At 41.7% G+C, this 24,410-nt stretch overlaps 1 protein-coding gene across 1 annotated transcript in view; it reads left to right on the top strand.

Moving 5' to 3' along the window:
- The window catches only part of CUL4A (cullin 4A), a 635,676-nt gene that overhangs the window by 261,445 nt on the left and 349,821 nt on the right, over positions 1–24,410 (top strand). The window contains exon 10 of the mRNA XM_069204675.1: positions 19,002–19,120. Coding sequence (XP_069060776.1) covers positions 19,002–19,120 — 119 coding nt within the window. The remainder of the gene's footprint in view (positions 1–19,001; positions 19,121–24,410) is intronic.

The following is a 24,410-nucleotide window of genomic DNA, read 5'->3' as shown; positions in this document are numbered from 1 at the left end:
TCTAAAAGGCAATGGAGGTCCCCTTCTCTATTCTTCCAGAGTGAACATAGATTGCAAAGGAATAACCTGTCCACTGAGACTGAGAACTAGTAATTTGTTTGATTGAATATCGCTGCTAAGAGGCAGGCCCAGAGGTACCTCTAACCAGCAGCACATTGTTTTGTAAAACTTCAGTATTCAACACATGATCAGTGAAGTATCGACACTTATACATGTAATAGGGGCAGGGGCAGTGGCGGGGTCAAGATGGAGAAAGTTGTTCAGCCTAACAAAAACAGATGAGTGGGGGTGGAAATTACTTTTTCTTTATCAAGTATGGAAGCTGTGCAAACCATGATGTATAAATGTTATTGAGTCAATCTTATGAAGTAACACATAACTTATTTTTTTTAAATCAGTGTTCAAAAAGAAACTCAGTCAGACAACATGACCACAAGTTAACATTTTTATTCTAAAATAAATTATAGTTTGCATGGTATTACATGTATGTACCTCACAGCGGCTAATATAAACGTGTGTGTGTGTGTGTATGTATGTATATATATATATATATATATATATATATCTTAGTTATAGTTAGGACCATGTTTACATAGAAAAGGCATTTTTTGACTTTCCTATATCTTTGGCACCGTTTGACGAATCGTCACAAAATTTTCCCAAAAAGTGGCCAGGTGATTATTGTTGCGAATGAGAAGTTTTGAGGCGATCTGTCAAGTAGTGAGCAGGAAAAAGGGGGCTTAAAAAAACTTTGAATTTCTCATGTTATTTCACATAGGACTGGTACGCAGATTGTGGTTTTTGTTATTTGGTGTAAATCCATTCAGTATTTTAAGAGATATTTAAGGACAAATACATTTGTATATCTCTAACCGCAATTAATCGTGAATTTTGCGAATATGTGTGCGAAAAGAAGCTCTGAAATTGGCTGACCGCAACATGAATAGACAGTTGCAACCACCATTTTATTTCATGTGTCACGGTCCCTGGGGTGTGAAAAATAAAATTGAAGTGGCATAAGGGGTCAGTGTGAAGGTACCCTGCCCCGAGGGGTGTGATATTGGTGTCTTTTAGAGGCAAATTATAGGTTTAATATATTTGTGTGTCACAGCACACGATATAAGTGACAGTTGTGAATTTCCACGATTTATTTGCAAAATATTTACAATTATGGAAATATTTGAAAGAAAAACCACACTCATTCATACACTAATTCATTCACTCATACACGCACTCAGCGCCTCATGCACCCACTCACGCACCCACTCAGACTCATACACCCACTTTCCAACCCAATCAGACACTCACGCACCCACTCACATCCACTGACAGAGACAGGCCCTGTGGCCAACATGCTCTGCGCACGGCCAAAGGCCCTGCGTGTGTTTGGGTTGGTTGGTTATAAGGGCTTGGCTGCAAGGCCAGGCCTTGTGATCAACCCCCAGGGTTGGAATAACATATAATAATAAAATTACTTTATTTTAAAAAAACATAGAAATTCACTGAAAAAAACACAGGGTACAGGGACGTTATAGTTAGGTTCTGAATATTTGTACAAAACCAAAGAAAGAGTTCTTTCAAGTAACTATAACTGGTGCCCTAAGGTAACTATAACTCGTGCCTTCGGCATGCACAACTAATTACTCCACATATTATGTAATTGATGAGGTTTTGTATAGCATGTTTGATATCACTGCACCGTTTGCAATAACATTATTGATAAGAAAAGAACTGTATAACTGCTGAATTTCTATGGTTTTATACGAGTAAATTCCGAACCGAACTATAACGTCCCTGCAACCTTTTTTTCCAGTAAAAAAAAAAAAGTATATATATATATATATATATTCAAATATATAAATAGGCATATATAACACTACTCACTTGGCTTTGAATTTATAGCCTGTAACATGAGCGGGGTGCCTCCTTTGTTAGTGGATAAATAGTTTTCAGCTTTCCCTTCCAGGGTACATGCCATTCCAGTGGTTGAAATGCTTGCGCTGGCGTCTGCAGACACCACGTTAGACTAGACTAGAAGAGAAGCTGCCGTGCGCTTTGAGTGAGTCCGTATACTATCAGGAGCAGATCTTTAAGTCGTTTTGTCTGTGGTTTATTAGAGGCAAAACGTCTGACCGGGACTGTTGTCAGAAGAGCTGTGAGTGAGTTTGAGTAGTGACAGTGGGTATTTTCGAAAGCAGGGCAGTAGGTCTTTGTATTATCAGAAGCAAACCTCTAATGGGGTCTGGCTCTTGCCAAAAGTATAGCTCTGAGTATGTAGGTGCATTTTCAAGAATAGAGCTACGAATCACAGACAGTTATCACACATAGTTATGATTGAGTAGTTGTCAAAATTGAAGCTGTACGTAATTTCCCAGAAGCACCTCTTTCAGTGACTCTGGATATTCTGAGGTGCAGAGCTATGGGGTAATCTGGGTACTAAGAGGCACAAAGCACTGTCAGACTCCGACAAGAGATTTGAAAAAGTCTTGGCATTATCAAGTGTAGATTAATGATTGGCCTTGAAGTTATTAGGAGCCAATATCTGAGCGAGTCTGTGTACGAGCAAGTGTACATCTCTGATGGAGTCTGGGTGTTATGATGATTAGGACTCAGAGCTATGTGGGTGTTAGAGAGAACAGGGCTCTGTTTAACTATGTATCATCAAAAGTGGAACTCTGAAAGAACTTGGTGTGTGTCTCAATATTATCACAAGCAGATATCTGAGTGAAACCGGATAATAGGTAGACAGCCTTATTAGTGCTGTCGGTAACCAGGATCTGACTTCAGTAGTTAAAATAATCTGGGCTCTGTCAAAAGCAGGGCTCTGTTAGAGTTTTGATATCAGAGCTCTGAGAGACTGTCAATATTGCAAGGAGTTGATATCTGATCGACTCTATATTGTCGTTATTATAAATATGATTCCTGGTTAGTGTGTGTTATCGAGCAGAACTCAGATCACTAGATACTTTAAATAGCAGAACCCTTTTTGGGGTCGAGCCTGCGTTGCATGCGCTCGCGCATCGCAGCAAGACGCTTTAGTGTTTAGAAAAGGGCTCGGAGCCCTGTCGACTCACATCCGTGTTTTTCATTGGTTCGTGGGCTTGCCTATTAAAATCTGCTTGTTTTCATTAGTCTAAGGCATGCATACGTCATGCCTTTTCCGGTGGCTAGCCCTCCTCGAGCGCATCGACCAAGTACAGAAAACATGCGAGGCTCGCTGTTTTCTGTCCGGCTCGTGGACTACTTTTTCTCTAATTTACTAGCGCGATTTCGCTTGGCAGAAGTCGAGCGCTTTACATAGTTAATTGCTCTTTTTCGGGTTACGTGCATAAATGCACTTTTGCCGATAGGTGAAAAGTCGGGTTATGAGTTTACAACGCAATCAGCAAACGCGAGACCTGTTGCATTGCAAATGCTTGTTAAATCCTGCTATTAGTAGGGCCAGAGTTCGGTGTGTGTCTATTATCGCAAACAAGAATGGCATCGGGTATTATCAAACCCTGTGCTGCAGGTAACATGAACCTGGGTGTTATCATTAACAAAGGTCCGTTATGGGTGAATGTAGGCATTATCTGTAGCACATCCAACCTATTTTATTAGAGCTTGCATAAGTGAAATACTCAGGCGCTATCAGTAAAACATGCTCTCCCATATCCACCGAGTATGCCAGTCTTCAGTATTTCCATATATGCTGTAATATCACAAGTACTGCCTACTGAAATGTTTTCAACTTCTGACTTATAGTTGTATTCACCGGAAACCTTTGATGAAGACATTGCTCCACTGCAGGAGATTGTGAGGCAACAATCTGTGGCTCTGTAATATGAATTCTTGATCTGGGCAGTATTCTATTGGCCTTGGTTTAATGGCCCGTATCCTGAGAGGCCGTTACATAGTGCTGTTATAAGAGTTATTTTTACTGGCCATACATATTTTTGGTGACATTCAGTATCCCTTATGGTATCTTAAAACCACTTTGTAACCTTAAGCAGCTTTACCGATGGCTGGCATTTCTCTTATCACAATGTTTAAGCCTGGTTTCTTCCCCCAAGTAAGACTATGCAGCAGCTGCACAGTCAGTGTTTCTGGTGATTTATTAACCGCAACAATACCTTCTCTAAATGGAGATTATGCTCACTGTAATGATTGTATAGTGACGGCTGGCAACTCCGAGAATGGTGGGCTGGGCTAATGGGTGGTAGGTGGGTGCATGCATGCGCTACATAATAAAATAAAAAGCCACTTACCTCAAATGCAGCAGAAAATACGTTCTCCTCGCTCCTGTCCTCTTCTCTCATTGAAACTCCAGCACAGGCCAAAGCCAACTCTGGCGCTCCTCTCAAGCTAACCCGCATGAGTGACATGCAGGACTGGAGGGAGCGGCCTCTTTTGACGCTAGTGTGCGCACTGGGGGCATGTGCTTGATCTGGGTTGAGAGGTTTAAAGTGCACGTCTGGCTGGCAGTCACAAGCCAGCCGGCCAAAGAGATATGCTCACTTTAAACTAATGCACAGGCAGCTCACTACTCCTCCCTGCTGCCGCCGCTCAGCAGGCCTCCCCATCCTGCCACTCGGTTCAGGATGGGTTGATGAAAAATGAAATGGTAATAACTTAACTTTATTTCCATTTTATTTTTCATCTTTGGAGGCATTTTAGTAAATGGGGTGACACTCCGCCGCTCTAATGGAGGAGCCGCCCCTGTGATTGTACTCTGTCATTGCTACACTATGGCCGCATATTTAGCTCTTGGCTAACGTTTTTTGTTTATTTGCTAGACTAATTTGTTTAATAACGCAAAGAGGTTTACAGTTACCTGTGATTTTAGAGAAATGAGATGATTGCCAAGACTCTGAACACTGTACCAGCACGGCTTCACTGATTGGCAAAGTATTATATTAAAGAATCACTTGTCGGGCGGCATTTTGATTCTCCTCACCTTGGCATGATCGCATCATTTCTGCTTCTTGTATACCCTACACCTGAGGTTTTCGAACTGTCACACGTGCCCCCGGGGGTCCATGAGTGCATTTGCAGTGCAGCTGGTGCAGTGGGACTGGGGCCAGGGTTGCGAGGGGCCACCACACCCCAATTGTGGTTGTCTTACTAGCCACATATGAGTAGGAGCCATTTTCCTTGCTATTATTAGGGGCAAGGTCACCTTTGTGTACTGAAACAGAGCCCAAGCAACAAAGTGTGGGAGACACAACTTTTCCCCCTATTTTATTTAGACAGTCCAGGTAGTCTGCTTTGGGCCAGGCCTAGGAGTGATTTGCAGAGTTGGAAGTATCCTTAAGGCTGCAGGTACAGTGGCACCAGGGCCCAGGGGTTTTAAGGACCAACTAAACCCATGTTATGGGTGTTGTAAAATGCTCCCTTGCTTGCATTAGGATCCAGTATACATTTGCTGTGCCAGTGTTGCTTTGGGCTTTTGGACCAGTGACCCAACAGAGGTGAAAATTGAAGCAGTAGATATATCATAGCGAAGTGTTAGAGAAATGACAGAAAGGTGGTGGGTCAAGATGGGGGCCTATGTTTTCAACAAAGGACAAGGAAGACTACCTTCTTCGCAAGGCAGTAACTATCGTTAGTGAAGCAGGAGCAGTGGCACTGGGGCCCAGGACGTGAGAGGCCCACTGCATCACAATTATGACTGTTTGTCTTTACAAAAGGGCACAGGGCTCATTTTCCTTACTAGTGTTAAGTAAAAAGGCACCCTTCCTGCAAAGAGGGGGAAACACATGGGACCTCAGTTTCTCCTCAGAGACTGAGAGTCTTTTTAAAGATTGGAGTGATAGCCAGGCATAAAGGGAAGGAGTGAAAGAGGCAGAGGTAACAGCTTCCTTCTTAGGGATGCAGCAGATGTAGTTGCATTGGGAGCAGGCTCACAACACCCTATTATGGAGCCTAATCTTTTTTGCTCAGTTTCTGTTTCTGTTTGATATAGCTGCACTTTGATGGGTGCAGAATCAAATACAGTGGCATCAAGTGGAGTGCAAAGCAGTAGACGGGTATAGCATTGTAGTGGCTTAGAGTGCATTGGTGCAGAATAGAGTGGCATTGAGTTCAGCAGCAGAGAGTGCAGTCTTGCAGAGTAGAGTGGTGCAGAGTAGAATACATTGGCTTGGTGTGCCGTGGCATAGCGTGCCGTGGTGTAGAGTGCAGTGGGATAGTGTTGCAGAGTAGAGTTGCATAGAGTGCATTGGTTTTGAGTGAAGTGGTGTTAAGTGCATTGGCATAGAGTCCAATGTTTTAGAGTAGATTGGCATAGAAGGCAGTGGTGTTTAGTAGAGTGGCACAGTGTAGAGTGCAGTGGTGTAGAGTTCAATGGCAGAGAGTGCAGTGTTGTCAAGTAGACTGTTGTAGAGTGCAGTGGTGTACAGTAGAGAGGCATAGATTGCATTGGTGTGCAGTGGCATAGAGAGCGGTGGCATAGAGTACAGCGGTGCAGAGTAGAATAGAGTGGTGTAGAGTACAATGGCCTAGACTGCAGAGGAGTAAAGTGTTGCAGAATCAAATAGATTGGCATAGAGTGCCGTTGTTTTGAGTAAAGTGACGTAGAGTTCATTGGTGTAGAGTGCAGAGGGATAGAGTGTAGAGTGGCTTGGAGTGGAGTGGTGTAGAGTGCAGTGGCGAAGTGTGCAGTGGTGCTTAGTAGAGTAGTGTGGGTTGGAGTGCTTTTGCATAGATTAGAGTAGTGTAGCATACAGAGACGTGGAGTGGGGCAGAATAGAGTGCAGTGACACAATGTGGAGAGGTGTAGTGTAGAGGGGTGCAGAGTAGATTGTAGTGTCTGAAAGTGGAATATGCATGATGTGGTAGCACACTGCCATTACCGACAACACATCTTCCATTGAAATACATTACATTTGCACAAATATAGAGATTTACTGATATAAGTACACAGCGCTAAACGATGAAAGTGTTGAAGTGTCATCACCTAGTGCATTGATTTGTTATGATTGTATTAAACTGTTTGTTTCCACTGCACTTCAGCATTACCAAAACAAAAAGTGCTTACCAATGATGGATACGTGGTGTGACATGCTATTTGAGAAATATATTTAACGTGAGAAACTGGAGGACATGGGACTACCTTTTCTGTATTTTGAAAAACTCTTGATTACTCTCACCAACTATAAATTTAAGAGGATCAAGATTAAAGCCCCAAAGATTTGACAAATAGTGCTGGGATGATTTAAATGGTAACCTTTGCGTGGTGCGCTGACGCCTAAAAGTGATATTCGTTAACAGCCTTTTCACTACATATAATTTATTTGTATATTAATACATTGGTGTGTGTTTTGACTTGTTGCAGAATTGAATCTTTGACGTTGGGTCTTTGTCTGCACTTCACACAGCAACGCTAAAACATACCATGACAGGTTATCCCCCATGATCAATACATTATCTTTCTAAGCATCTAGTACTAAACCTGTTCTGCTGCTATTCGTCGCTCCAGGCAATCAGATTCTTGAATCTTTCCCACAGCGGCGATAGGCTGCAAGTGTTCTCTTGTTGACAATTGAATTTAGCAATGTAATTCCCAGGGCTTTAGCTATGAAGGGCCTGATCCACAGAGTGTTTTGAGTAAGTGTATTATGTTGTAATACTCAAAGTCAGGAGTAAGCCATGAAAGCAATAATAGTAGTAAAGGCAAAATCTTTGTCAATCGTGCTCAATAGTGAGATAGCTTAAAGTCAAAAACCACCAGAATCGTGCATCATGTGATACTAATAAGGCACTTAACACAGTGTTAGGTAGTCAGTAAATTTTGATATAGACCCCCAAAATCTGACACCCCCCCCCACCCCCAATTTTAGGTTTGTGATGTCATAATACAAAATACCCACCGCAAGGGCCAGTAAATTATCATAAATGTGACATTTGTCTTCCAGCACATAATTGTAATTTTTTTTAGCCAAGGATTTAAATTTTTTTACAATTTAATTGACTAATAGTACACTGTGATAATTATGTAGATATATAGTAGACATACAGGGTGTTCCACATCACTTGCTCACCCCCCTGAACTTTTGAACGGCTAAAGATAAACATTTCAAACAAAAACCATGTTTCATCAAAAATTGTCTAGTTTATGTTGTTACTATTTTAGGGGCTGTTGGACCCCATATAGAGGTGACACCCTGCATTTGTTTGCTATATTGTTTGTTGTAATATAAAAACTGATTTTGTAACATTTAAATAAATTATTGAAAAAGAATAACTATACAAATGATATTGTTGTTATTATTGTTTATTGTTATTTTAGTCAAGCAGTTTTTTTCAAGGTTACAATTTGGTCAGTCTTCTAAAACATGTCCTCCTGATTGCATTGTCCTCACAAATACAAAGACCAGTCCATGGAAGAAACAATTGTTTAGATTTATAAGCATGGGTATAAAATATTTTACAGCCACACTTAACAAGTTCCTTCCAGTATTTTGAAGCATCAGGCAAAAGTAACCACAGAGGTTCATATCCAGAATCTTCCCTCTGCCATCCCCAATAAGATGGATCAGGTATATCAGGATACACATTCCACCACGGAGACCACACATAATCTGTTTGGAAAATAGCACTCTTGCTGTGCTGTAAAAGAGCAGCCTCATTTGGTGGCACATTTTCTAAAGAGCGATTAACAGGGGTGTGGAATTTATTAAAATATCTACTTGTCCAGGGGACAGGTTGCTTCTCAAATCTACTTGTCCTGTAAAAAGATCTACTTGTCCCTTTGGTGCCATGTAGTGTGGCGACAAATTACGGCAGCAATTAATAGCCTCTCTGATTATGCCAGGGCTACTACCATAGTAGGGCTTGAATACTTGCAGTTTCAATCCCTACTGTAGCAATTTCCTTATTTTGCCACCTTTCTGCAGATCTGCATACTGGGGCTGGAGGAAGCAGTAAGCAATAGTTCCAGGGCTAAAATGCCTTTGAGTCTGCAAACCTACTAACCTGCATGTTTTAAAGATTTTTACCAGCTTCTCTCTAATATTTTCCCATAATAAGAAAGGTTGGACATTTACTCCGGACAATGGCAGAATTAGAACTTCTTCCAGAGTTGGGAAGAAAGTGGCTGGAGGGAAAATGAACTTGCAAATGCTCAATAGATTTTCACATGAGCAAATCTACACATCGTATTTACCCATGCTAAAATACAGTTCACAAATATTTTACAGGGGTACGACATATACCATGGGTGCACTTTTGTGACTTTCTTTAAAAATTTGGGGCCACATGTAGGTAGGTTCAGATTTGTGACCTGCAAATTGCGAGTCGCAAATCCGAATGTAGGATGGTGTCCTTGACACCATCTGTGATTCGCAAGGGCTTCGCAAATGCCCACCTCATGAATAATCATGAGGTGGGTCGCAATTTGCGACCCCCTCGCGAAGGGTGGCCTGCTGGAGACAGAGCAGGACCACTGCCTGCTCTGAAAAAATGTTTACAGTGACATTCACAATGGGGAAGGGGTCCCATGTGGATCCCTTCCCTTTTGTGAAAGTGTTAGCACCCATTTGAAATGGGTGCAAACTGCGATTGGTTTGCGCCCGCGTTCGCGGTCACAAAACAATCCTACATTGCACTGCGAGTCACAATTAGGAAGGGAACACCCCTTACTAATTGCGAGTCGCAAATCCGTTTTGTGATTCGGTAACCAGGTTACTGAATCGCAAAACTGGGTTTGTGCATCGCAATGTGCTTTTTGCACGTCGCAAACAGCGAAAGTCGCTGTTTGCGACATGCAAAAAGCTACCTACATGTTGGGTCTTGGTCCCTAATTAGGTCTTGTGTTAACAAAGACATTTTGTTTTTATTAAACTTCTATTTCTCTCTCTTTCGGCTGGCTTTACTGTGAGTGATCGCATTCTGCTCTTCCACAAGGAGCATATTGCCACACAAAGTAGTTTTGTTCAGTGTCAGGAACTACAGTGGCAATCAGTGACGTAACGAAACTGGAGGGTGCCCCTTTGCAAAGAACATGGAGGAGCCCCCTCTCCAGATTCACTCAGGGCAGGTGCTGTGCTGAAGGGGCCCCCCGGAGGGCGGCTGCGGGGCCTTTGTTATGCTGCTGGTGGCAACGTGTGCTTTTAGAGTTCAAAAACTTTTTGGGGGGGTTTTGCCAGTGTTTGTTACAATGTTGAGGGCCTGGTAGCTCCCACAACAAAAAAGTGTTACAAAAGCCATGTCAAAACAAGACACGCATTGATGAAACTAAAAGACTTATAAAAATATGTCAGATCAGTTGGCTTTGTCAGTGTTTGTTTATTTTCATGCTTCCCATAATCGTGTTGAAAATGGTTACACTGATTTTCTATTAGAAATATTTTTGGGAAATACTAGCATGCATCAACACATTTTACTAAATGACACTTCATTTGCATATAATCAGAGAGCATTCTGGGAGCATTATACTTAGCCTCTTAGCCTAAACTTTTCAAACATGTGTGTACATGTTTTTTTTTGGTACTGGAACCAACGTCAGTAGTGAAGTGTGACCTTAAAACATTTATTTACAGCACTCACCCTAATAATGAAGGCTTTCAAATAATGAACCATAAATACAAGTTCGAACAGCATTTTCTTTTGGAAACACATTACCTCAACTGCAGAGAGTTCCACTCTCTGTAAACAGGCAGCCAAAGGGTTTGTGCTGCAGGGGGTTGGGCCTACTTGTCCCAAGGACAAAGTAAACATAAAAACTTGTTGCCCTTGACCCCAAACAAGATGTCCCGGGCGTCGGGCGATAGGAATTCCACATCCCTGGATTAAGTTTGGTCACCATCACTATTTCCACATCCCTGGATTAAGTTTGGTCACCATCATTATTTGACACTCGTTAACAGAATCTGTGTTAATGTTCTTATTGTATAATCTAATTACAAATTGCTGAAGCTGACAAACTTATTTGAAATATATGGTGGGCAATCAGAGAGCTCGATAAATGTTTCTGTGACAGCCTGAACATTTTACCACGTTTCCCAACCTGTTTTCTTGCCTTGACCTGCAAATGCAGATAGTGTTGCAATTTGTAAATGCATAGAAAAATAAAATACCATCACGAACAGTTTTGCCAAGTTTATTAGCATACTCCTAGGTATGCAGTAGCCTTTGCTGTTTCCCAATACCAAAATCAATCCCCAAATTCGAAAGATTTAAGCTGCAAAATGCAATAAGAGCAATAACTGCTACATTGGAATCAACAGTATGTATAGTTATAGACTTCTGACCACTTTCACTAGCATGTTTTGCATGTACCAGTATTCTGGTATCATTTTCTTCTAGATAACATGGTCTGAGTTCAGATAGATTCAGATTTTTGGGAATATTAACCACGTTATCATCCTTTGTCAGTGCTACAATTTTACCCTCTGGTATCTAGAGACTCAAAAAGTTAGAAGCCAAGAATTGGAACATATCATTTTTGTTAGCTTCATTTTGTAGAAACGTCACCCAGTTTTTTATTTTCTTTGTTGAACCTTTTACACAATAGTGTGGACTAAAACATTGCCTATTTCTTTCTTCCTTTTCCAGAGAGCCCTCTATGTAATGGTTAAATACTATGTCTACTCATTTCGATTTGTAAAATATGTTCATTACATAAGGCTGGAATATATTGGTGCTGTAGTCTTGACAATTGCATACATTGTCGGGTTTTAAAAAAATGGATTATTGCTGATCCATTCAGAATAGCACAACTTGCAGTGTTTGAAATGTTATTCAAGTCACACAAGCTTTATTCGGTCTAATCAAACCATCAAAGCAATAACTTACAACAATAAAACCACGATCTATACATAATAAATATATAGTAACAAGATTAAAACGTAAATAATGAGGATGAGATAAAAATAAAATGAGAGATCTGCGAGTGTACAAAAGAGAAAATGTAGATATAAATCTTCATATGCGTCTCCCATCCTATATATGAGGGGGAAATTTCAGAATTCCTTATTATTGGCTGCCTTTAACTTCCTCATCAATAATTTTATAAAAATTTCAATGAGTAAAACTAGTGAATTAAACTAGTGAATTAAATAAATTAGAATCAGGGTTCAATTAATAACAAATCACTGTGATCTTTTAAAAAATGTGTACGTATGTGCCAGGCGGACGCAAGGAACTTGCTGACCGCACAAGTTAGGAAAGAGGAGCAATCTCTCAACATCAACCTTAGGGCATCTTTGCACGTTCTCAACCCCATATTTCTGCAAGCGGGACAGAGCCATTTCCGCTGGGCAGTGCCATAGGCAGGACAAAAAAACATAAAGTGCACTACAGTTTCCACAGAACCGTTACAGCTTGGGTATTGATCAGATAGCGGGGTGGAGCACCTTGAACTGGAGAAGGACTTCAGAGGGAGGCATCCATACCTGAACCGAACATACAAACTTTTACTTAGTTGATCAGTAATTAAATCCAAGAAGGGTTCAAAGTGGGGAAACCACTTGTAATCGAGAAATTGAGACGTCAGCCTACCATGTGAAGTACATAACAGATATTCTTCCCTAACATGGGACCAATAAACTGATTTTAAGTGGTCCTTGTGAACCCTCCTTAGTGATTTCTGGAGCCAGCCTAATAATCTGAGTCCCAAGGTATGGAACCATTCCGAAATATACTTGAACCAAGGGATAAGAAAGTACGTTTGGTCTAGCCAATAAGTCTTGCAAAGACTCCTTGTATATATCTAATTCAGGGGTAGTCCAGATGCGAACCCAAAAGGTTAAAGGCCTTAAAGCTATTACATCAGAAATGTGGGGGAACCCTAGGTCCAAAAACACTGGAACGAAGGGCGTGCTACGAGGACATGCCAAGAGCGATCTTACAAAATTATTTTCCCCCATAGATAACTTGCTAGTTTTGGAACAACGCCAGACCTCAGCGCCATAGACCGCGGCAGTGTTTGAAATGTTATTCATCTTATCTACAGCACCATTAAGCTTTTCCAAACAAGAGTTGTCGGACTTTGTCTCTTTTCGCAACAATCCTCCCTCAGAAAGTGATGGGGGAGGTAATCAAGATCCTTTGGGCAAAAAATTCGTTTAAATCTCCTTCTCTATGTTGGCAAGCAATATACAGTCTAGTGAAAAGTGAGCAGTCGCTTTTTAAGATGGATACTTTGTGGTTCAATGATTTTTGGACTACCTTATGAAATATAGCTTGTTTCTAAGAATGGGTTCAAAAATAGAATTTTCTCAGCATACCAGGCATTCTTTAACAATATTTCCATATTGAGTTCTCCCCTTGTTGTCCGCAATGTACATAGATTTATTTGCATTATCACTCATGAGTAAGTTGGATGCAATATTCACAGGATTTTCACCAATACCTCCGGCATTAGAATTTCTGTTAACATGAAAAAGTACTTGTGTAAGTTCCCTAACCCCTTTGGTGCCTGGGACGTAACGGTTACATCCTGGGCAGCACCGCTCGGGTGCCCATGATGTAACCGTTACGTCACGCACCAGGCCGGCGCTCCACCCAAGGCCCCCCCCCCGGTTCCACCCCAACCCCTGTGACATCTGATGACATCAGTACGCGATCGCACACTGACTTCATCAGAGGTCGCCTCCAATCATGCTGGAAGATCAGTTTCCTGCGCGACTGAGGAGAAACAGATTAGTTTCTCCTTGGTACGGGTGCAGGGGAGGTCAGGGAGGCATGAAAAGGAAAAGAAAGGCTTTGGGAATGCCCACTAGACACCAGGGAGTTTAGTTTTTTTGTGTTCCCTTTTACAAAGGGAGTGACCCCTTAGGCAAGGGTGCTTCCCAGGGGACAATTTATTCTATGGGCCTTTTCTTCCCTTACTATTTTAATTAGGCTGATCTGCCCCCACAAGCCACTACAATCCTGGGATTTTTTTTTTTGTTTTTAGACGTGGGGAGCGACCCCTTAGGCAAGGGTCGCTCCCCTAGGAGGGGAAATAGTTTTCAGGCCATTTTCGCCCCCCTTGGGGGCAGATCAGCCGATTTTTATTAGGACAATCTGCCCCCAAGGGACGCAGAAACCACTAGAAATCAGGGATTCTTTTTTTTTTTTTGTGACAATTTTAAAAAAAGGGGAGGGACCTCTTAGGCAAGGGCCGTTCCCCTGAGGGGAAAATTTATTTTAGTCCATTTCTGCCTCCTTTGGGGGTAGATTAGCCTTTTTTAATTAGGCCCAAGGGGGGCAGAAACCAATAGACACCAGGATTTTTTTTTTTGCACCAATTTCACACAAGGGGAGCATCCCCTTAGGCAAGGGTCGCTCCCCTGGGAGGCAAATTTATTTGAGCCTTTCTGCCCCCCTGGGGGGCAGATCGGCCTATTTTTGTAAGGCTCATCTGCCCCCAAGGTGGGCAGAAAGCCCACTAGACACAAGGGAAGAATTATTTTTTTTAAAAAGAGGGTGGGGGTATGGCCATATCCCCACCCCAAATAAATGGGGACAAAGTTGTTCTGCCCACCGGTGGGCAGATGGGGCAATTACCCCCGATCCACTCCCTGGGGGGCAGAAAGCCTACTAGATGCCAGTGAATAAAAAAAATACAAAAAAAGTAGGTTGGTGGCTACCAGCCAGTATGGGCATGGTTATTCCCTCCCACCCCAGCTGAAGGGGGTAACAGTCTTTCAGCCCTCCGCTGCACACTAAAAGATCTTATCCCAACGGCAAGCAAGAGGACGTTTGATTATTTGGGGTTTTGGTTTTACATTTGGGCCATGAGAGCTTGTCTAACTTTCAGAATCGGCGCACTTGGAATGGTGAGGGCTGCACTTTGGGATGCTGCCATGTAGAAAATATCTAGGAGACCTAAACACATCTGAGAACTAAACATCTGAGTGAGCCCAGGTTGGTGTGCTTCACATGCGCCAGCACCATTTTCTTACGCACAATGCCCTGCAAACCTCCAACTTTGCTTCAAATCCCACATTTTTGTGATGGAACCTTTCGGAATCTGCAGGAATCCACAAAATTCCTACCACCCAGCATTGTCACATCTATACTAATAAAAATTCTGCTGCACTTGTCAGCCTAAAAAATGTTTTTTTTCAAACTGCACTTTTGGACCTGCTTTGGTTCCCCCTCAATTTTGACACTTGACCCACCTACACAAGTGAGGTACCCTTTTTTTTGGGAGACTGAGTGGAACATTGGGCAGTAGGAAATTTGTACCGGTGTGGTGATCCCACACAGAAATGTGTGAAAAATGTGATTTTTTTTTTTTTTTTTTTTTTAGCTAAATTTGAGGTTTGCTGTGGATTCTGGGTAAGAAAAAAATGGGGGATCCTCGCAAGTCACACCTTCCTGGACTCCCTCGGGTGTCTATTTTTTCAGAAATATCTGGGTTTGGTAGGTTTCCCTAGATGGCTGCTGAGCCGAGGACCAAAAACAGGTAGTTTCGTATTTCATAATTTTGATGTGTCCACGTAGTGTTTTGAGGCATTTCCTAGGCCTACCCACACAAGTGAGGTACCATTTTTATCGGGAGGTGTGGGGGAATGTTGGGTGGCAGGAAGTTTGAGGCTCCCCTCCGATCCCAGACCTTTACAGTACCGAAATGTGACGAAAAAGTATTTATATTTTGCCAAATTTTGAGGTTTGCTAAGGATTTTAGGTAACAGAACCTGGTGAGAGCGCCACATGTTACACCATCCTGGGTTCCTCTAGGTGTCTAGTTTTCAGAAATGTTAAGGTTTGCTAGGTTTTCCTAGATGCCTGATGAGCTAGAGGCCAAAATCCACAGCTAGGCACTTTTCAAAAAACAGGTCCGTTTTCTTTGGGAAAATGTGGTATGTCCGTGTTGTGTTTTGGGGCATTTCCTGTAGTGGGCACTTGGTCTACCCACACAAGTGAGGTACTATTTTTATCAGGAGACTTGGGGGAATGCTGGCTGGAAGGAAATTTGTGGCTTTCCTCCGATTCCAGAACTTTCTGTCACCGAAATGTGAGGAAAAAGTGTTTTTTTGCCAAATTTGGAGGTTTGCAAAGGATTCTGGCTAACAGAACCTGGTGAGAGCCCCACAAGTTACCCCATCCTGGATTCCATTATGTGTCTAGTTCTAAAAAATGCACAGGTTTGGTATTTTCCTTTGTCCGGCTGAGCTAGAGACCAAAATCCACAGCTAGGCACTTTACAGAAAACACGTCAGATTTCAATGTAAAAATGTGATGTGTCCATGTTGCGTTTCCTGTCGTGGGCATTAGGCGTACCCACACAAGTGAGCTACCATTTTTATCGGGAGACTTGGGGGAACACAGAATAGCAAAACAAGTGTTATTCCCCCTTATCTTTCTCTACATTTTTTCCTTCCAAATGTAAGACAGAAAAAAGATGTCTATTTGAAAAATGCCCTGTAATTCACAAGCTATTATGGGGGCCCAGGACTTCAGAGATGTGCAAATAACCACTGCTTCTCAACACCTTATCTTGTGCCTATTTTGGAAATACAAAGGTTTTCTTGCTACCGATTTTCACTCTTTATATTTCACCGAATGAATTGCTGTATACCTGGTATACATTCAAAAACCCATTGCAAGGTGCAGCTCATTTACTGGTTCTGGGTACCTAAGGTTCTTGATGAACCTACAAGCCCTAAATATCCCCACAACCAGAACAGTCCAGCAGACGTAACATTTTTTATTTTAGCTGTTACTTTCTGTAGGAAAACCTTGAAAGATCTACACAAATGACCCCTAGCTGAATTCAGAATTTTGTCTACTTTTCAGAAATGCTTAGCTGTCCGGGATCCAGCATTGGTTTCACACCCATTTCTGTCACTAACTGGAAGGAGGCTGAAAGCACACAAAATAGTAAAAATGGGGTATGTCCCCGTAAAATGCCAAAATTGTGTTGAAAAATGTGGTTTTCTGATTCAAGTCTGCCTGTTCCTGGAAGCTGAGAAGATGGTGATTGTAGCACAGCAAACCCTTTGTTGATGCCATTTTCAGGGGAAAAAACCACAAGCTTCCTTCTGCAGCCTTTTTTTCCTATTTTTTGTTAAAACTAAAGAAATGTTTTGCTGAATTTTGGCTGATTCGTGGTCTCCTCGGTCTCCTGCAGGGGAACCCACAAACTCTGGGTACCTCTAGAATCCCTAGGATTTTGGAATAAAAGGACGCAAATTTGGCATGGGTAGCTTATGTGGAAAAAATGTTATTAGGGCCTAAGTTCAAACTGCCCCAAATAGCCACAAAAAGGCGTGGCACCTGAGGGGGGAAAAGGCATGACAGCAAAGCGGTTAACATCATTTACAAATTGAGTGTTGCCAGAGATGTTGCGAGACTGAAAAAGCTGAACTCCTTTTATCATTTACTGTGCTGTCATTTGAAATGTTACAGCCTTCCATAATCATTCATATTCGATTTAGTATAGAAGTCTCTACTGACTTCATGGCAGTTTTGTTCTGATTGTCCTCTAAATTGATCTACTTGAAGTTGAAACATTTCTTTTTAGGCAGACATCATCCTGAATACCGTTTTGTTTACAGATACTGAATATATTATCTCATATATCTTTTTTGCGTATTATAAGAATATCTCTACCTTTTGGGTCAGCTGTAAGTTCTGGTATGAAAGCAAGAATCTTTTCTTTAAATCGAGTACTGTGTACAAATAGGTCTCCATTTTCTACACCTAATTCTGTCATATGACAAACTATGAGTGGTTTGATGTGAGATAACTTCAGAATTTCCAAGTGTATCTTTGCAATAGTTTACACTTTCACCTAATACCATGCCATAGATTAATTTCAATTTGTGTTCACTTTTTTCTTTGTTCTGTATTTGATGAAGCCGGTTTTGAACACTAACAAGACTTTTTTGTGGTACTTCGCTTCGGTTGCAACCATATCACCACAACTTAGTTTGGTGACTCTTTTCGAGTCACTAAATGCAACTGCAGCATCTCAAATTTGATTACTCAATTCAAGTGTACATACATTTATAAGCTCTGCCCCTGACTTTGTCACAGAAGAAACACATAGCTTTCAATTCACCAACTATAAATAAAGCACGGTTACACCTTGAAGTACTCTCTTGAAAACTGTCTTTAACTAGTTTAGATTTTTTTTTTTTAAACCTTGCAAGTTTGTGTTTGTCAAATGTATTTCTACATTGTTTTATGGAATTTTCCATAGTTTTCGTTTAACAATTTTTCAACTGCATCATGGTTTTTTTTTTTTTTTTTTACAATTTTGTCTTGATGATTGATGGAAGTCCTTTCATTCTGTTAAAAGCTAACAGGTAGTTAAGTAAACCTTTGTACTCAGTTCCTTTATTAGAACGTTTACTATTAGCTGGACACGCTAAAACATCTGGTAAATCTTGTTGACACAATACACACAGTTCCCATTTGATCTCAGTTTCAACATTTTGTGTACTAGACATAAACTCTTCATTAATATTTATAAATTTACATCTTCTTTTGGTAGACATTTTTACTCATTGACAGCATATAAGCTTTTCACAATTTTAGAAACCTGCAACAACAAAAAATAATTTTAGTTTACAAGGTCATTACAACATACTTTTTTATTTACATCATAAGGTATTTCCTTACTGGGTTAATTAAAAATTTCTCAGACTTCATCAGGGGTCAACTAAAATGCAGACGTTGTACCACTTTTGGCATTCCCGACCAGAAAACGTGTGAAATGATGTGAGGGATGCCTAACATTACATTCATAATTGCTTTACAAATAATAGCTACGGACATTTTCTTTCAAAACGTTATATGGTGAAAGTAGCCATATGATTTTTGGGGTCTCTATCATCACTCATTTTTTACCTTATTAAGCCCTGTGTAAAGTTCATGTTGGTATCACATTTTGCACGATTCTAACGATAAGCTACCTCATTACAAGTGTTTGTTTATGTTAAAAATAAAGCTTAATGCGAATAATTAAATTCTAGTTTGATTGTTGAATCTTGTCAAAGACAAAATGTAAGTTGTGGAAAATGTTAACTCCTATATATTTACTGACTGCTATAAATGCTCTGTTGCTGTTCTTTTGATGTCAGGACTTGATAACTTGCTACATGAAAACCGAATCCCGGATATTACGCTACTGTACCAACTGTTCAGTCGTGTCAAAGGTGGACATCAGATACTTTTGCAGCAGTGGAGTGAATACATCAAGGTTATTTTAAGCGTTTTTTACTACTGTTATTTACAAGCGTTGTGGTGCATGCAAAGAAAACTAGGAAGGAAAATTGTAATTATAAATGTAATTGTGTTGCACGATTGGTTGGTTAAAATGACATTTGGGTCACAAAGTGCAGCTTCTAACGCTGTCTCAACATACATTGCTTCATGCGACTCAGGAAGGAAAATACATACATTTTTGTTATTAGAAGACCTAAATCAAAAGTCAGAAGTAGAACAGGCATAGAGTATGATATGGTTTCTCCCATAACTCATACCCAAATCCGTTTTGGATTGATGGTTAAAAGCTGAGCGGGGGCTTCTTCAGAGTTACAGAGCTGCTTAGTCTATGACAGCAGGCCAACGATGAAGTTTGCTTTCATTATATTAGGTGATTAATTGCAAAGTCGTGCAAATCAATAAGTTATTTTAAAAAAATATGGAAGTCAGAATGAAATTAGTTAAAAATACCACGATGCTTCCAGATGAAAACAGTGCTTTTGTATAACCTGTAATGGCAAAATCATGGTCAATATACAATGTCTTGCTGTACCTTTAAGCTACCAGCTATTTGTAATGTGCCAACTGTGGGAGTTATATGGTTAAAATAAAAATGAATAACAAGTTTTTCAAATAAAAAATATTTGAATGCATTTATAGCAGAACCTGTGAACTTTTAAGTAGTTGACTATCACCTTCTAAAAGCTACACATTTTAGAAATTCAGTATCTTTGATGTAGGAATACATTGTCTGTCTTCTGTTTGAGGTTTCACTCTTTTGAGACTTAGTAAGTCATTTAGTGTGTAGCGGAGCAGGAGCTCTGCCTCAAATTGCCTAGGTTTCCTCCTAGCCCCCAAGTGTGATCCCCACTCCTCATTAGTGGTGGGAAACTTATGAGTTTCCGAACATGGGGACTCTACTGACTCTGCCAGCATAAAGCTTTTAACCGGAGGTCTGTTGGCCACAGGACCACCAGATCAAAGAGGTGACTGACAATGATTTTGCATGCCTGATTCCTCCATTCCAAGCATGATAAAAGTGGTCAAGTCGAAAAACAAACTGTGACCCTAATGTGTTTCAGAGAAAACTACTTGTGGTTCAGGGCCATTCCTATTTTGCTTTTCAGTAACAAACCCATGCTTTAGTGGTTTCTAGGTGGTCCGCTGCTGTTGTTGGAAGAGGGCAGCAGAGGTCATGACCTATTGTACTGACCTTAAAACAGTGATTGAAGCCCCAACACTCTGTTTGAGAGAAGGGATCCATTTGTAACTGCTACTTCTTGTTCTCAGGTACCAGATTTGCCAATCTAAACCCGAAGTTTTTGTGCTGAATCCTATTAGAGGAACTTCAATCCTCTTGATGAGCTCTAGAAGAAGCAAGTGAGAATCTAATGGAGTCCTGATTTTAATGGACCCCTGAAATGCCCTGATATTTGCTCCCACTCAATTCACTCTGGAAAGACTGAAACTCTGGATTGATTTGGAAAAACCGAGTGGTATTTACTCTCAGGGAAGCCATGCTTATCATGTGTGCTCTTCATTGTCATTTTTTGGTTGTGTTTCCTGTTCTAGACTTGCTTTTGAGGACCCCAGTCATAATTCCAGAGTTGACTTGCTTAAACTGAATCTTCCTAGGATTTTAAATATGAGCATGTGATTAAAATATACATTTTTATTGCTTTTGAGTCTTGCTGCTGTTGTGTGGAGGACTCTGACTCCAAGAATTCATCACTTAACCCAGTGGGAGGAGCATGTTCACATGCACTGCTTGAGAACTGGAACTGCCTGCAGCGTGGGTGTTGCTGCTGTGTGGGGGACTCTAACCCCTAGAATCCAACACTGAGCCTAGAAGGAGAAGCTCCTTTACATCTGCTACGTGGGTGCTGGGACTGCCCGCAGCACAGGTGTTACTGCTGTGTGGGGATCTCCAACCCTCAGAATCTATCTCTGAGGGCAGGAGGAGGGGCTCCTTTAAATGCGCTCCTTAAGTGCTGGAACTCCCCATGGCAAGAGTGTTGTTGCTGCTGTGAGATGTCAAACTGCCCAGAACACATCACTGAGCCTTGGAGGAGGCACTCCCTCACCCAAGTTGCTTGACTGCTGGGGCGCCCGCAGCATGGGCCGCGTATGGGCACATGCCTGGGGCAAGACAGGGCTGAAAGTGGGCTCATCTGCACCCATCAGAGCCCAGAGGAGGCTGGGCAGGGCCACTCTCCTAAAGTCCACGTCACCCACATTTGAGGTAGGTCTTCTCTCCCTTCTTTCTTTGGATCTTTGGTTACTGGCCATGGATAAGCACAAACTAACTTCTTCTGCAAACACTGTGGCCAAAGAGGTCATGTGGCCTTCTATATAACTGGCTATTTTACAAACTCTGAGTATTATTAACTCATAAATCGAATCAGTTGGGGGGGGGTGATTAATTTCATCCAAACACATTGTAGCTTATGACCCATCAACTAATTAAAATCAAAGTCTATGAGCCCACTAGGAAATAATTACTTCTGAATGAGAACCTGTGTTTGATGAAAAATGTAACATTGATTCAAGTGTTGTTTCCACTGCTATCCTGAGCTGCTCGCCCGCAACTAAGAGAAAGAAAGATCCTAAGCAGATATGTTGTGTCAGGGATAACTGTATGCATAGTTCTTTGGCTCAATCCACTCATTTAACAAATAATGTTTAGGATAATCCTGTGATGATCGAATATTCTTCACCCGTCCATTATCCTACACAGAAATGGGGCGATTGTCTTTTGAAGTTGGAAAATCTTCTAAAGACAAACTGTGACATCATAGTGGCCTAAGTCAAATCCTTCAAAAATGGCTTCTCTCCTTTGCTTGAGTTTATAAACACTCAAGGGACTTTGATGAATAAACTTGTTCATCCCTCTGGTTCAGAGGATAAATCTGATTATAATATAGTTCCTTCCACTTCTGTCTCTACCAGGCCTGTGATACCACCAACTTGTCTTGCAAGACATACGATTCCACCTGAAGAGGGAAGGAGATGTGGACAAAAGAAATACATCTCAGGATAATGGCAGGGCATGGGAAAGTAGAATCTGTACAGGAACATTGTCTCTTAGAAATATGGCAGTCATACACATTAAGGGGAGTAATAATTCTAACCTAGTCCTGAAAATACGTCCGGGTCCCTTGATAAATGATTCCAATCTACATTTGCCTCTGCAGGCAAACCCATATGTTCTAATACTACAAAAATGTCCAGTGCCTCCCTCATAACTATGCCTCGCCTTAGGTAGGGGCTGAAAAATGAAACAGTTAACTGACTCTTGCCTAGTTGGCAACACTGACTGGCTTAATAAAAAGATTTTGACAGTCTGAAGGGTCATTTGGATTGGGTGTTCGAAAAAAATCATGTGATGGGGATTAGATTGTTAATTTTAGGAAGCCATCTTTTGAAAGTTTAATTCTCTAAAAAAAATACACCACCCTTTATTACAATTTGAATGCATTTCAGTTGTTCCATGGGGCTACTTAGAACCCAGATGATTTTAACCTTTAGAGGGATTCATCAAGAGACCCTGGGGTTGAAAGGTGGTTTGATGTGACATATAGGGCCTGATTACAACTTTGGAGGTGGTGTTAATCCGTCCCAAATGTGACGGATATGCCACCATCCGTATTACGAGTTCCATTGGATATAATGGACTTGTAATACGGCTGGTGGTAAATCCCTCACTTTACCGTCACTTTTGGGGCGGATTAACACCTCCAAAGTTGTAATCAGGCCCATAATGTTAAAATCCATAATTGTTTTGAACGATTAAGGTCCATTGATATCTTGGACTGACTTTATGAGTTGGTGTCCTTTCCCTCGAAGGTCCTGGTTAGGGTTAGTGGGGATGCTAATCAGACATCGAGAATGGTACCTAATCTTGGGTCAAACCAGCTAAAAAATCTTCAGAAGAACATATATGGGGCATTATTAACATTTGCCCCGCGAATGTGGCAGGAATATCCACTAAATACAGTAATCTTGATTGGGTGGCTGTCATTTCAAGATTTAACTTTATCTGCCTTCAGGAGACTTTAGTCCTGGACTGTTTTCATGTGAATCGTTTTGGTACAAACATTACTCTTGCTCAAACTTTTTTAGTTGAGTGAGCAAAAGGAGGACCAGCTACTTCAATATCCTACCAGTAAAAGTTAGGTGGTTTATCAACAACACTCATTTTGTCATTGCTCTGACTAGGAATTGCTTTAGGATTTACCTATTATTAGTTAACTTTATCTGCTAAAGACTTCTAGTTGCAGATTCCTTACCTTAGAATTTCCCACAGGCGTCAGACTTGATCAGGAGATTTTTCTTCGAGTAGTACCCTTGTGCGTCGTTAGGTGGTGTCGGTCGAGTCTGTGGGCATCATTGACCTCGTGGTCGCTGTGATGACGTCGGGAGTTGTATATAGACGCCACCTCAGAGCGATGACGTCCGTTCTTTCTTTCTGTGCCATGCAGTGATCCAGGGAGAGCTACTCTGTTCAATTTTTGACAGTCTTCAACACTTTTTTTGAGTTTTTGGTGCATCGAGGATGTCCACGAAGACCGGTTTCAAGCCTTGCGAGGCCTGTCACCGCTTGATGTTGGTGATGGATCCGCACTGGGTCTGTTTGTGGTGCCTGGAGCACAACCGTGACACAGTCATGCTGTGACTGCCGGGCCATGCACCCAAAGGCCTTGAGGGAGCGCTCCCTCAAGCTTATGGTGGCTCAGCGCTCGACTCTGCATCAATCCTGGTCATGCTTGGGAGGAATGTCTCGAGACTGCTCACAGTCACCACCACTCATCGTCCTCCACTTCAGGTCACTCAAGTAAGAAGAAGAAGTTGAAGAAGGATAGGCATCCTTTGACTTCACCCTGTTGCTCAGCTGATGCAATGCGGGAGGAGCGTCGACCCACTAGGCCTTCCAGATTTTCTGGGAGATGAAGCGGCCCCTGCCCATTTGAAATAGTTCTATGAGGCCATGCGTCTCATTTTTGGGCATCTGACCCCCACTTCGGTGCTTTGGGTACGTGGAGTTCAGCTGGGGGCCTTTCGGGTTCTGCACCGGCGGCTCTGGCCTTGGCCACTTAGGTCCCCTCCGGATCCCCTACTGGATCTTTCTGATGCTTGTTGTACCTTCAAGACTTTCCCCGCCGCCGGTTCAACCGTTGATGCTCTTGATGTCGGTTGTGCCCACGATCGATGTCGACCCTGATCCTAATCCCTGACGACTCCGAGTCGGAGCGGTGTCAGCCGACGCCGCCCTCTACTTCTAAGGG

This window comes from Pleurodeles waltl, chromosome 8, assembly GCF_031143425.1.
Source record: "Pleurodeles waltl isolate 20211129_DDA chromosome 8, aPleWal1.hap1.20221129, whole genome shotgun sequence".
Taxonomy (NCBI): domain Eukaryota; kingdom Metazoa; phylum Chordata; class Amphibia; order Caudata; family Salamandridae; genus Pleurodeles; species Pleurodeles waltl.
The sequence above is the reverse complement of the archived record's forward strand: the minus strand, read 5'-3'. Positions and strand labels throughout refer to the sequence as shown.